At 40.9% G+C, this 12,198-nt stretch overlaps 1 protein-coding gene across 3 annotated transcripts in view; it reads left to right on the top strand.

Annotated features, from left to right (window-relative positions):
- The window catches only part of prickle2b (prickle homolog 2b), a 163,213-nt gene extending 152,527 nt beyond the window's left edge, over positions 1-10,686 (top strand). For all 3 annotated transcript variants that reach the window (XM_037532429.1, XM_017711617.2, XM_017711608.2), the window contains 4 exons: positions 1,280-1,483; positions 4,288-4,474; positions 8,136-8,993; positions 9,287-10,686. In XM_037532429.1, coding sequence (XP_037388326.1) covers positions 1,280-1,483; positions 4,288-4,474; positions 8,136-8,993; positions 9,287-10,155 — 2,118 coding nt within the window. In that variant the 3' untranslated portion in view covers positions 10,156-10,686. The remainder of the gene's footprint in view (positions 1-1,279; positions 1,484-4,287; positions 4,475-8,135; positions 8,994-9,286) is intronic.
- The last annotated feature ends 1,512 nt before the right edge of the window (positions 10,687-12,198 follow it).

Here is a 12,198-nt window from a genome sequence, read left to right as displayed (position 1 = left end):
GTGTCAGATTGTTAATTCAGTGGTTTCCTTGATCGCTGATCCACGGCACACGCTGCGTTGTCCCTGGTCTAACCTCAGCTGTCATCAGACCTTGTGCCATTTTGTTTCCTCTCATCTCTGTGATCAAGCCGTTTATGTTTATCTCACCTCTACAACTGTGGAGCATATTTATCCTGTCCTACTGATCTCACGTAACTCCTTTTACAGGTCACTGTAAGAACAGCAAAGTGGATATCTAGCCCACTTATACAGAAATGTTGTTTGTATTACATTCAGTGAATTTGTCGAATAGACATGGCACGATCTGGTTTAATTGCCCCAGGACCTGATCTGAGTACTTTTAAAGAGCCCATATCATAACAAACTGAATTTTCCTCACTTTTTAAAGCCAAAAACGTTGATGTAGTACGTAAACACTGCTAAAGTGGGTGGATAGGATGGTCCCCTTCTCCCACCCACCCAGATAACCCAATAAGATGCTAGACAGCGCCGGCGTCTGACTTTATAAGAACTGCAGGTTGGCGCTTTTCTCTGAGCAGCATTTCAAAATGATGGGGTGGCGCTTCACAGCTCTCGGAGGAAGCCCTTGTAGTGTTGGTAGTATTGTGTGACTGGTAGAGTCCTAACTAGCAGGTGGAATTAGACTCTTTATGACAGTGGCATATCTAGAGCTCAGGAAACAAACACGATCAGAACCGGATCAGGCTTAATGTAGCTGGCACTCCATCCACTTGTGTCAACATTTTTATTTATTTTGGTCCAAAGAAAATTCCATTCTGTGAAAACCAAACAAATAGTACCAAAATGCTCTGATTTTTTTGTGTTAAGGAGACATGCCCGACAATACTCTGTTTGAATGAATGGAAATGTGGCAAATTTAGATAAAGTACATACAGTTATTCATTTTTTGTGGGTTTTTTTTAATTAAAAATGTTTTGTTATCACTGTATTTTGATAGCTCACTGTAGATGTATTATAGATGCTCACTTTGTCTTTAACTTGAACTTAAACCTAAACCTGACTCTACTGATGATCTTCATTCTATCTAAACCTGTCTTTAACCCCTAACTCTGGTCATAACACTGTTAATCAACTGTGTTGCACCAGATAATTGAACAGTTTGAGCCTTTGTGGGTAATTTATGGTGGAAAATAACATTCTTTAAATCATACCAAGTTGATTCTGAATATTCTTTAATTGGTCACTCTCATTGTTATAATCTCACTGTATTGATTTCCCATAAATTCATCTTGCTTCTCTCGGTTTCTCTCTCACTCAGTGCGGTGGTCAGATTAACGGTGGCGACATTGCCGTGTTTGCATCTCGGGCGGGTCATGGTGTCTGTTGGCACCCTCAATGTTTCGTGTGCAGTATATGTGATGAGCTGCTGGTGGATCTGATCTACTTCTACCAGGACGGAAAGATCTTCTGCGGCCGACATCACGCCGAGAGGCTGAAACCACGCTGTTCAGCCTGCGACGAGGTAAGAGCATCACATACATTCAGCATTACAAACGAGCTCTCAGAACAGTGGATTTACAATCATGTTGCTGTTAACTTCCTCCTGAAAAACGATAAAAACAGAGATACAAAGTTTTGTTCTGACAGCAGCGGCATGGTAATCAGTAAATTTGGAATGATACGGTTAATACTGGGTTCTGTACTTCAGTGTATCATTAAAACAGTAACTGCCCCATCCTTTGTACCTTGGTGTACTCTACAGTTTAGTGTCCCCAGTCTCAGTCCTCAAAACCATTGTTCTTGCATTGCTTTCTGTTTATCCCACTTTAATATGCTCAGTTCAGCTCTTCAAGGGTTTGGTAAGAAGTTGATGAGTTGAGTCCAGATTGTTAAAGAAGGGAAAAACATGCCAGTGGAGCTCCAAAATGGGAAATTGCTTGGAGACTGGGAAGCTTGCAGTTATTGGATTATTATATGAAGACTGAAGAAGAGTGTCCAGGTGTATTAGCAACTGTGTTAACAACAGTAATGCCCTTTAAACCCATCAGTAATGATAGGATGTCAGTATATTTTCAGAACCAGGATGACTGTATGGTGAACATGAATTATAGCATGGCAAACACTCTGAAGTACATGCATTTTTAAACACAGAGATCACGAGCTGTAAAGACTGGCTTTGATAAATGACAGTGAAATGATTAGCTTTCATGCATAATTCAGATAGGAAGCCCTTTGTCCTGAATTGTAACGGTCTTTGTTTTGGACGTGGTATCTGTAGTAGTATTCAATATTTAGTAGAAGAAATTGTGCTTTGTGTTGAGTAGATTATTGAAATATGTATTGCACAGTACAGGTATTACCATATTTACTCTGTTGAGAACATCCTTTTATCCGTTGTTATGTAGCTTATTTATGCCTTTTTGGTGCAGTAACTCAGGACTAATACTGCAGTGACTGTGTCTGTTGGGATGTATTGTCTTTGTTCTTTCATTAAAGGAATACTTCAGTGAACCAAGCTAATGCTGCCAACAGTAAACAAAAATGAATAGCCACCAATTAGCATTATGCAAATGCAGGCATGCTGATGTGGCTACCAGCTTCCATTTGTTTTTAGCCATGCTAGCATGTTTGCCTGAGCTGTTCCTTTAAGTGGGATTATGGAGGGGGGTGGGCACGTCTCCTTTCAGCGTCTAGTCAATGATTCAGTGATGCATCCATCCATCACTCTCTCCGTCACTCTCTCTCTTTGTGTCTTTCTCTCCCTTTGTCTGTCTGTGCCTCTCTCTCTCACTATCTTGCTCCCCAACACTTAAAGCAAGAAGCTTTACAGGCACCAGAGTATTACTGTAATATTGAAACCACATTAAAATGTAACGAATAGATGTAACACTATTTTATCTACACCTGTGTCAGCTGCCCTTGACATTGGATGAATATTTCATGATGAATAGATCAGTAGAAATAGTTCAAAATGGCCTCTTGTTCACAATTTATTTGTATAATTATATATAATTAAATGTAATATATAATATAAAATGATATCTAATTTTTCTATTATATAGTAGAAAAAAAAATCATCCTTATGCTGGTACAGCAGGCTAGCTAACTGACTGTCTACAGTAACAATGCAAAACTGAAAGAATCCAAAACTCAAAAGAGCATAATGCTGAGCACTGATCTGGAGCAAAAAAGTGTAGATAACTACTGAGGTTGGCGACAGTGGCTGTGCAGCTGTTTATAGCCATGAAGCTAGCATCACAGAATGCTGGCTAACTTGTCTACCACAAGCAGGAATACTAAAAGTTTAAGAATTATATAGAAAAGATAGTCGTAGTCTCCCTACTGACTCCACATCATGCACTCTCTCTTTCGTGTGTTTATTTACAGGCTGTGAGGAAGAAATTTTTAAAGTTTAGTGTTGATATGCTGCCAAACAATTTACGTTTCCTCCATTTTAGAAGTTCAGTGCTGCAAGTGGTGGCCACTTCAAAGGTCAGCCCTGCCAAAGCAGCAGCGCTGTTGGTCGAAATTTCAAGTCAAACTTGAGAACAAGAACATGAAATTTATTCGCACTAGAGGTTTGGGACACGAAATCGCTCAGCCTGGCGAATTCCTTTGTAATGAATGTAGTTTTGCAGGTAAAATTTCACTGGTAAGCACTAATTTGGCTGGCCCTTTAATAATAATAATAATAATAATAATAATAATAATAATAATAATAATAATAATAATAATAATAATTCTTTATTTTTATATAGCGCTTTATCAAGGACCCAAAGACGCTTACAATTCAAAGTACATAAATAACACACTTAACACAGACAACAAGAGCACAATAATACAAACAAAAAGACAAGGCAGTATATGGGAGGTCTAATGAAGGAGCATAGCAGACTGAGGGCAGGTTATGAGTGTGGTGAGGCAGAGCAGTTTACATAAGAAATGCTGTACAATGGCCTGGTCAGACATTGAAGGCATGAGGGAGGTTATAGGCAAGTGTGAAAGATAAGATTTCAGGTTAGACTTGAATATGGAGAATGTGGAGCCCTTTAGGTTTTATAGCTTTAGTTCATCTGTTTGCTGCTTGTTTTTCTCTTTCCAAAGAACTAAAAATGCCACCAAATTTAAGTGCATCTCTGTAATTATACTGTAATATCAACATGCCTACCTACTTTTTCTTGGACAGTGGCTTTCATGTGTGCATCTTACAGCCAAAGAAGTATAATATGTTCATAGAATTTAACAAAGCACTTGTCTTCAACAGTAAAGAAGATTGTAAAAACACCCACTTCCTCACCCTCACTCTTGCTCTCTCTCTTCCCTCAGATCATCTTTGCGGATGAGTGTACAGAAGCAGAAGGCAGGCACTGGCACATGAAACACTTCTGCTGTTTTGAGTGCGAGACGGTTTTGGGCGGTCAGCGCTACATCATGAAGGAGGGCCGGCCGTACTGCTGCAGCTGTTTCGAGTCACTCTACGCGGAATACTGCGACTCCTGCGGAGAACACATCGGTAAGAGCCCCATACATCATTGCCAACTGAACATCCTCACTGGCCCAGGCCAAGCAAGACAAATCTTTTTCATTCAGTCTTCTGGAGAAAGGGGCTGCAGAGATGGGACACCTGTGAGACAACTGACCTGCTTCTTGCTTTTAAGTAGGCCAGTGAGGGTGAAAAGCTGAAAGAGGGAGGAATGGCCAAGGATGAAAAATAGCACAGTTATTATTGTGATAAAGTACTTCTAGAACACTGAACGATCAGAAGTAGCAATTGTACGCAGCCTGTAAACAACAACCAACCTGAACAGCAACAACCAAGCGCCATAGAAACAGTAAGCTGATTGTCAGTCCATTATGCCAATTTTTTTTTTTTTTACCAATAGTTCGATTTTTCCAACTTGTCAGTCCATTATTATCAGATATTATTTCATTCTTACTAGCTGCTTGACTTTTGACGTGTTTTCTTCTTATTTTTGCAAACATCAAATAAAAATTTTGTTGTTCGTCAAAGCCATTTATATGTCCCTATTGTCTTGTAGCGACATTTTGTAAAGAATTGCTTTTATGAAAGAATTTCTTAATCACGTTTTTAAAGAATAGAAGGTGAATCCATGTTTTGTCAGATTATAAATCAGTTATAGAAGTTGTAATACAGTTGTTTTTCTTTTAAAATGAATAAGAATTGCTGTTATTACAACTCCAATTCCAATGAAGTTGGGACGTTGTGTAAAACATAAATAAAAACAGAATACGATGATTTGCAAATCCTTTTCAACCTATATTCAATTGAATACATTACAAAGACAAGATATTTAATGTTCAAACGGATAAACTTCATTGTTTTTTGCAAATATTCACTCATTTTGAATTTGATGCCTGCAACACGTTTCAAAGAAGTTGGGACAGGGGCAACAAAAGACTGGGGAAGTTGACGAATGCCCAAAAAACACCTGTTTGGAACATTCCACAGGTGAACAGGTTAATTGGAAACAGGTGAGTGTCATGATTGGGTATAAAGGCAGCATCCCTGAAAGGCTCAGTTGTTCAAAATGAGTGAATATTTGCAAAAAACAATAAAGTTTATCTGTTTGAACATTAAATATCTTGTCTTTGTAGTGTTTCAATTGAATAGCGGTTGAAAAGGATTTGCAAATCATCGTATTCTGTTTTTATTTATGTTTTATACAACGTCCCAACTTCATTGGAATTGGGGTTGTAGTTCCAATTAAAAAGTATAACTGTAAATGTGTATTTCTTATTAAAATTAATGCAAATTGCTGGTAACGTAATTCTAAGCATCCGAAAAAGCCATTAAAAAAGGGTTCCATGTGCTGTTTGATTTTAAAAAGACTAAATGAAAGAACGAAGTGTTTTTTTTAATTAAATGATTACAAATTTCCATTAATGAGGAATTCCAGAGATTTTGCTAAATTGTTACATGTCGTTCATGGAGATGTAAACAAAGTCGTTCAGAGTGATTTGATGAGAAATTGCTCATAGTAGAAAAAATGGCCAGCAAGGTATTACAGTGGTGGTGATAGGAACCAGAGCTCACAATGACCACAGCACACATGTAGCCATTTTATTCACCATCCAAAACCACCAGTCAGCCTGTGTGAATCTGTGAAAAGAGTGAAAGTAAAGCAATGTATTCATCACCTTTTAATGTAATAACTTAATGTAATGTCACTTTCAGAGGCATTAAACTCTTAGTCTGGTTCCTATGACCACCACTGTGATCAGTTCTAACTTTAGGTTTCTCTAGAACTGAGCATTTCACTTTAAACCACTCTGAATGACTTTCTTTACTTTTGTTTACTTTTTGTTTATTGAATTTAGTTGAACATTTGACAAATCGATTGCATCCCCCTTTTAAAACTCCTGATACCATATTGCAAACCATTTTCTAATAAACATTTGCAAACCAAATTCTAAAATTAATAGTATCAAAGGTTGAGGCTTAAATCTGAGACTAAAATTTAGCTCAAGATAAGCACTACAGGAAAACCTATACTCAGCGCCGATTCTCCAGCACCACAGTGGGCTTATTCTTCATAAAGAATGATCCGTTTTCCTACTATTAAACGCACAAACTCTGTCTACTGGCATTCCAAGAGCGGGTGCAGCTTTTCTGAAAACAAAAGCTGTTACAGATATAATTCATAAATGCCTGGTGTTTCCATTACTCCGTTCACCCCCAGCGTGTCACAAGGCAGCCCTCCATCCCATAATATCTCCTTGTTGGCTCATTGGTTTCCACCCCAGCATCAATTCCAGCTGCGTTTTGGCGTGTCACTCAGGACAAATTCAGGCTGCATTCATTTTCTGTACGGGACGCCGAAACTGTGCGAGGGAAACTGATTAGAAACGGAGAGCGTTTGGAAAACGCTTGGCAAACAGATGTTGCCCATTAGACTGAGGCCACCTGGTCCATGTAAGTGGAGCTGTAATTAAAATGTAATGTATTTGTGTAGTGCAAGGCGTACAGCATAATCAGTTTTCTCCAAACACTTCTACTCCTCAAGGGAATTTGACTTTATTTCTTTACCCTGATATTTAGGCCTTGTTTTCTACACTTCTGTTACTCAAGAGTTATAATAGCTCATTAAAAATCACAGCTGAGGGATTTGCATTTGATTTGGAACTTATGCAAGTATACCTGCAATTAATTGCACTTTATTGCATTTCCATTTTAATGGTGTGAGTGCTTTCTCTCATTTTACTTGTTTTACTATTTGGTGGCATGTATCTTGATTTATATGGAGTTAATTAATCTTTAGAAGTGTAGAACAGTTACTGTCACTTTACTGTATTATGCTCTGTTTGTGCTGGATTAATTTTATATGAGCAGGTGCTGTAATTTCAGGGATTACAGAGGATATCTGTAGCATTTTTCTGCAGTGTCCTTAGTTTTACATGTCTGCTAAGCAATAATTCTGGAGTGAAATAATTTGCCATGCTCTGATCTCCCTAATAATAATAGCAATAGTAGTCTTGTTTGAATCAATATCACAGTAATAACAAAACCAGGTGATGGAAAAAAGCCCTTGGTCTATATTCCCTCCCGTACATTATGATTATGCACTGTCATTTGGAATTGCCAGTGATCACGATGTAAAATCTCTCTCGTCCATTATCATATTTTTTTTCTTTTTTGTGCCGTTAGCTGCACAAGGTTGTTGTTGGTTGTTTGGAAGTGTGGCTTTTGTCATATAATGCTGACATTTATGTCATCTAGTTATTTAAGGAAATTAAAAAGATTCTTTATCCCATATGAATCAACAAGTCAAATCATGCACAGATTACATTACCGGACCTCCTCTGAAAAACTAATCCAGCTCAAATAGGGCTTTGTTTGACTGTAATTACAGCTAAAGCTAGTTAGCACAGTGACTTTTTACATTTGTTTTGTTTAACAAGGAAAAAAAACATGAAAAGTATGTGATGTCAATTGATGTCAAAAGGATAACAAAACTAAAGTGCGGTCAGCCTTACATTCGTTGGCTTTGAGCTGGTGTTTAATAGGGCAGATTTCAATTCCCAGGACCTTACTTAGGAACTCTCATTCTGTAATAGTTATTCTAACTGAAGTTGTCATGGTGACCAAACAGATTAGAGTTTAGACATTGCTGTACAGTTTAGACTTTCATGTTGGTTTGTTTTTCATGCTGCAGGCATTGACCAAGGCCAGATGACATATGGTGGTCAGCACTGGCACGCTACTGAGACCTGCTTCTGCTGTGCCCGCTGCAAGAAGTCCCTCCTTGGACGCCCATTCTTGCCCAAACAGGGTCAGATCTTCTGCTCGCGGGCATGCAGCGTGGGCGAGGATGCCAATGGCTCGGACTCCTCAGACTCGGCCTTCCAAAACGCCAGAACCCGCGAGGCTCGCCGAAGCTCCAAATCCAGCAAGACTAGCAGTGGTGGTGCTGGAGGTAGTGGAAAGGGTTCTAGTGGCCGCTATTCTGCTGATGTGGACCCTTTGTCCCTGCAGATGGACCTCCTTAGCCTGTCCAGTCAAACCCCCAGCCTGTCCAGAGAGCCCTCATCTTGGAAGAACCCAACCGAAATGTATGACTATGAAAGCCGTAATGAATCCTCCCCCACCCCACTCCAGCTGCTGAGTCAGTGCAACATCCGGACGTCCTATTCCCCCAACCCTGCCCCTGGTCAACCTCAGGACAACCGGCTCAAAGAGCCAACACCATCTAAAAGACCTCCCATATCTGCCCTGAAGGGACATTCCTGTAACGAGAACTGGTTCCAGGCAGAGCCAGAAGACTATTACCCTCCCAAGCTGAAACCACAGGCTAGCTTTAACGAGTTGCCACCCAACGGCTTTATGGACAAGCGCTCAGTCAGCCTCCATGTGTTCCAGAGAGAAAGGGACAGGGAGAGGGACAGGGAGGTTGGGCCACAGGTGGGCCGCAGCCGGAACCCCATCAGCGCACTTGGCTTTAGCGAACAGCTGACTCCACTGGAGCAGACGCCTCGCGGGTCCATGGAGTCATTGGCACTGTCCAATGCTACAGGTATCTGTGCTAATGGAATGCTACAGAATTAATTTTATATCCACTATTTGATGATAGGTCATGTTAGCGTGATATTGTTTATAAATGGAACACAAAACAGAAATATTTAAATATTTCCATAAATAGCTCCACTTAGATGTAGCTGTTTCACTTATGAGATGCTGTCTCACCTGTTTTTTTTTTTTTTGTTTTTTTTTTTTTTTTAATAAATACAGTTTGTTTGCTCCCTTATTCAGTTACACAGTTTCCTAGTAATTAGCATTGAACATTACATCTCCTTTTCTTGCACATAGGTACGTCTGCAGATGGTGGTGGTAAGAGACAGGAGCACCTATCTCGTTTCTCCATGCCTGACCTGAGCAAAGACTCGGGCATGAACGTCTCAGAGAAAAGCAACATGGGCACACTCAACTCTTCAGTCCAGTTCCACAGTTCAGAGTCTCTCCGCAGCCTCACGACTGGTCAGCCTTACCTGGAGATGGAACCACCTGTGCAGGTGAAGTATCCACTAACTTACACACAGGAAACAGCCCTGCCACCTGGCTTTACCTACCAGGAAGAGGACAGAGCAAGTTTGGTTAGTAACGCTAACAATGCCCGTTTGGCACCCATGAGCGAACGGACTCACCGTCGCACTGTTGAATTGGAGGAGCCTCGACGAAGACACCATCATCGCTCACGCCGTTCAAGGCGTTCCCGCTCTGAAAATGCACTCAACCTGGCAGCCGAGAGGCGCCCACCTCTTCCTGAAAGGTCGCAGCCACGAGTCCGTGAGGATTACGATAGGTTCCCTTCACGTGGGCCAAGGGACCCTTTGAGTGGCAGGTCAAGACAGCAGGCCTTCAGGCCATGCCCTCGAACAACTTCTGACCTCACGCTCCAAAACCCCACCCCAAACCGTCACCTGGGGCGCTATGCTTGGGATCAGTACGATTATGAGGACGACTGGTGCTCCACCTGCTCTTCTTCGTCCGAGTCTGAGGATGAAGGCTATTTCTTGGGCGAGCCCATTCCCAAGCCGGTCCACTTGAGGTATATGGCCAATGAGGACTTAATGCACAAATACAACACTTCAGGACTAACAGGAACTGGTCATTTGGGCAGCCGTGGACAGTTGCACACTCGCAAGCGCAGGAAAAGCAAGAACTGTATAATATCCTAACATTAACCCCTGAGGCACTCCTTTGCACAACAAGAATTCACATGTCCCAGTCCAACGCTTTTCAGTATTGTGAGGTTGTTCGAGTGATATGCAGTAATTTCAGTGTCGCACATGCTTTTGCATGGTTTTTCCCTTTGATATTCATAAATAACCCTGGCTATTGCATCTCATACAAAGCTTACCCCCACCAATGGGGCCAATGTGCAGTTGAGCTTAGTTTAACCCATTGATAGCCAGCACAGTTTTTAGTGTGGTACCGCTTTTTCATTGCAGTGTGTCTCTATTATGGGAAAATTCACAGTTTATTCAGTAACAAGGTGTATATGAATAAATGAAGTAATAAATTCACTAAGTTAAGGATGTAAAGTAAATGTGTAAATGATGTATCACATATTTTTATATTTTGTATTAATAGAATCATTTATGTATTAAGTATAATGTAGAGATTGGGTAGGAACGCATGCACATTAATTTGCTGACTTTTTTTGTCCTGTATTGGAAATTAAAAGAGTATTTCGACGAGCAGGTTGATTGACAGTTGTTGGTTCCTCATCGCCAAGTGCATGCCATGGTCTTTGACTCAGATTAGACGGAGGTACACTCGCCATCTGGTCTATGAATAAATGCATTAGAACAACGAGCGACGAAGCATCCTCTACCCACTGTTTCCAACACATTTCATTTCCAGAAAGCAGTCCTTATGAAAATTTCATGATTATTTAGTCTTATTTTGATTTTTGGAAATTCACAGTAGAGCATGTAAAATCACTAATACTAATAATAGCGAGTGTCCAAGGCATTTACCGTCACACAAGCTGGAACGAAACTCACTAACCTGAACTTGATGAAAAATGTCCTAACACTTTCAGAACTGCAAAGATGCAACTACAATAATTAGGCATAACATTATGACCACCACCTTGATTCTATGCTCAGTGTCCATTTTATCAGCTCCACTTACTGTATAGCTGCACTTTGTAGTTCTACAATTACAGACTGTAGTCCATCTGTTTCTCTGATACTTTGTTACCCCCTTTTTCTGAAGTGGTCAGGACCCCCATGGACCCTCACAGAGCTATTTGGGTGGTGGATCATTCTCAGCACTGCAGTGACACTGACGTGGTGCTCGTTTGTTAGTGTGTTGTGCTGGTATGAGTGGATCAGAAAGAGCAGTGCTGCTGAAGTTTTTAAACACTGTTCACTCACTGTCCACTCTATTAGACCCTCCGACCTCATCTGTCCACCTTGTAGATGTAAAGTCAGAGACGACAGCTCATCTGCTGCTGCACAGTTTGTGTTGGTCATCCTCTAGTCCTTCATCAGTGGTCACAGGATGCTGCCCACAGGACGCTGTTGGCTGGATATTTTTGGTTTGTGGACTATTGTCAGTCCAGCAGTGACACTGAGGTGTTTAAAAACTCCAGCAGCGCTACTGTCTGATCCACTCAGACCAGCACAACACACACTAACACACCAGTATTACTGCAGTGCTGAGTGATCCACCACCCAAATACTACCTGCTCTGTGAGGGTCCATGGGGGCCCTGACCACTGAAGAACAGGGTAAAAGGGGGCTAACAAAGTATCAGAGAAACAGATGGACTACAGTCTGTAACTGTAGAACTACAAAGTGCAGCTATACAGTAAGTGGAGCTGATAAAATGGACAATGAGCATAGAAACAAGGATGTTATGCCTGATCGGTGGATATACTCAAGTATGTCTGTTGTTAACTGTCGGGCCCACATACTATTTTAAACAGCCAGCTAAAGTACTTGCGGTATTTAGAATCCAATCAATACGCTGTGTCATAGCTTTGAAAAATGAGGCTTTTTAACTGTTTACCTACACTGCCGACTTGATTAAAGGTGGTGAAGCACTAATGCCTTTGACAGGCCTGAAGCATTAGCGGCTTTGCGCTGGCCTCCGCAGAATGCATGTCCTTCGAGTCCTCAGATGTACTTTGCGGTGGTCAAAAAAAAGCCTTGAAAAAAGAGCTCGCATTGAGTCGGCAGTGTTATTGTAGAAACAGCTGCACAAACGTG

The sequence above is a fragment of the Pygocentrus nattereri genome, chromosome 21 (genome assembly GCF_015220715.1).
Source record: "Pygocentrus nattereri isolate fPygNat1 chromosome 21, fPygNat1.pri, whole genome shotgun sequence".
In the NCBI taxonomy this organism is placed as follows: domain Eukaryota; kingdom Metazoa; phylum Chordata; class Actinopteri; order Characiformes; family Serrasalmidae; genus Pygocentrus; species Pygocentrus nattereri.
The sequence above is the reverse complement of the archived record's forward strand: the minus strand, read 5'-3'. Positions and strand labels throughout refer to the sequence as shown.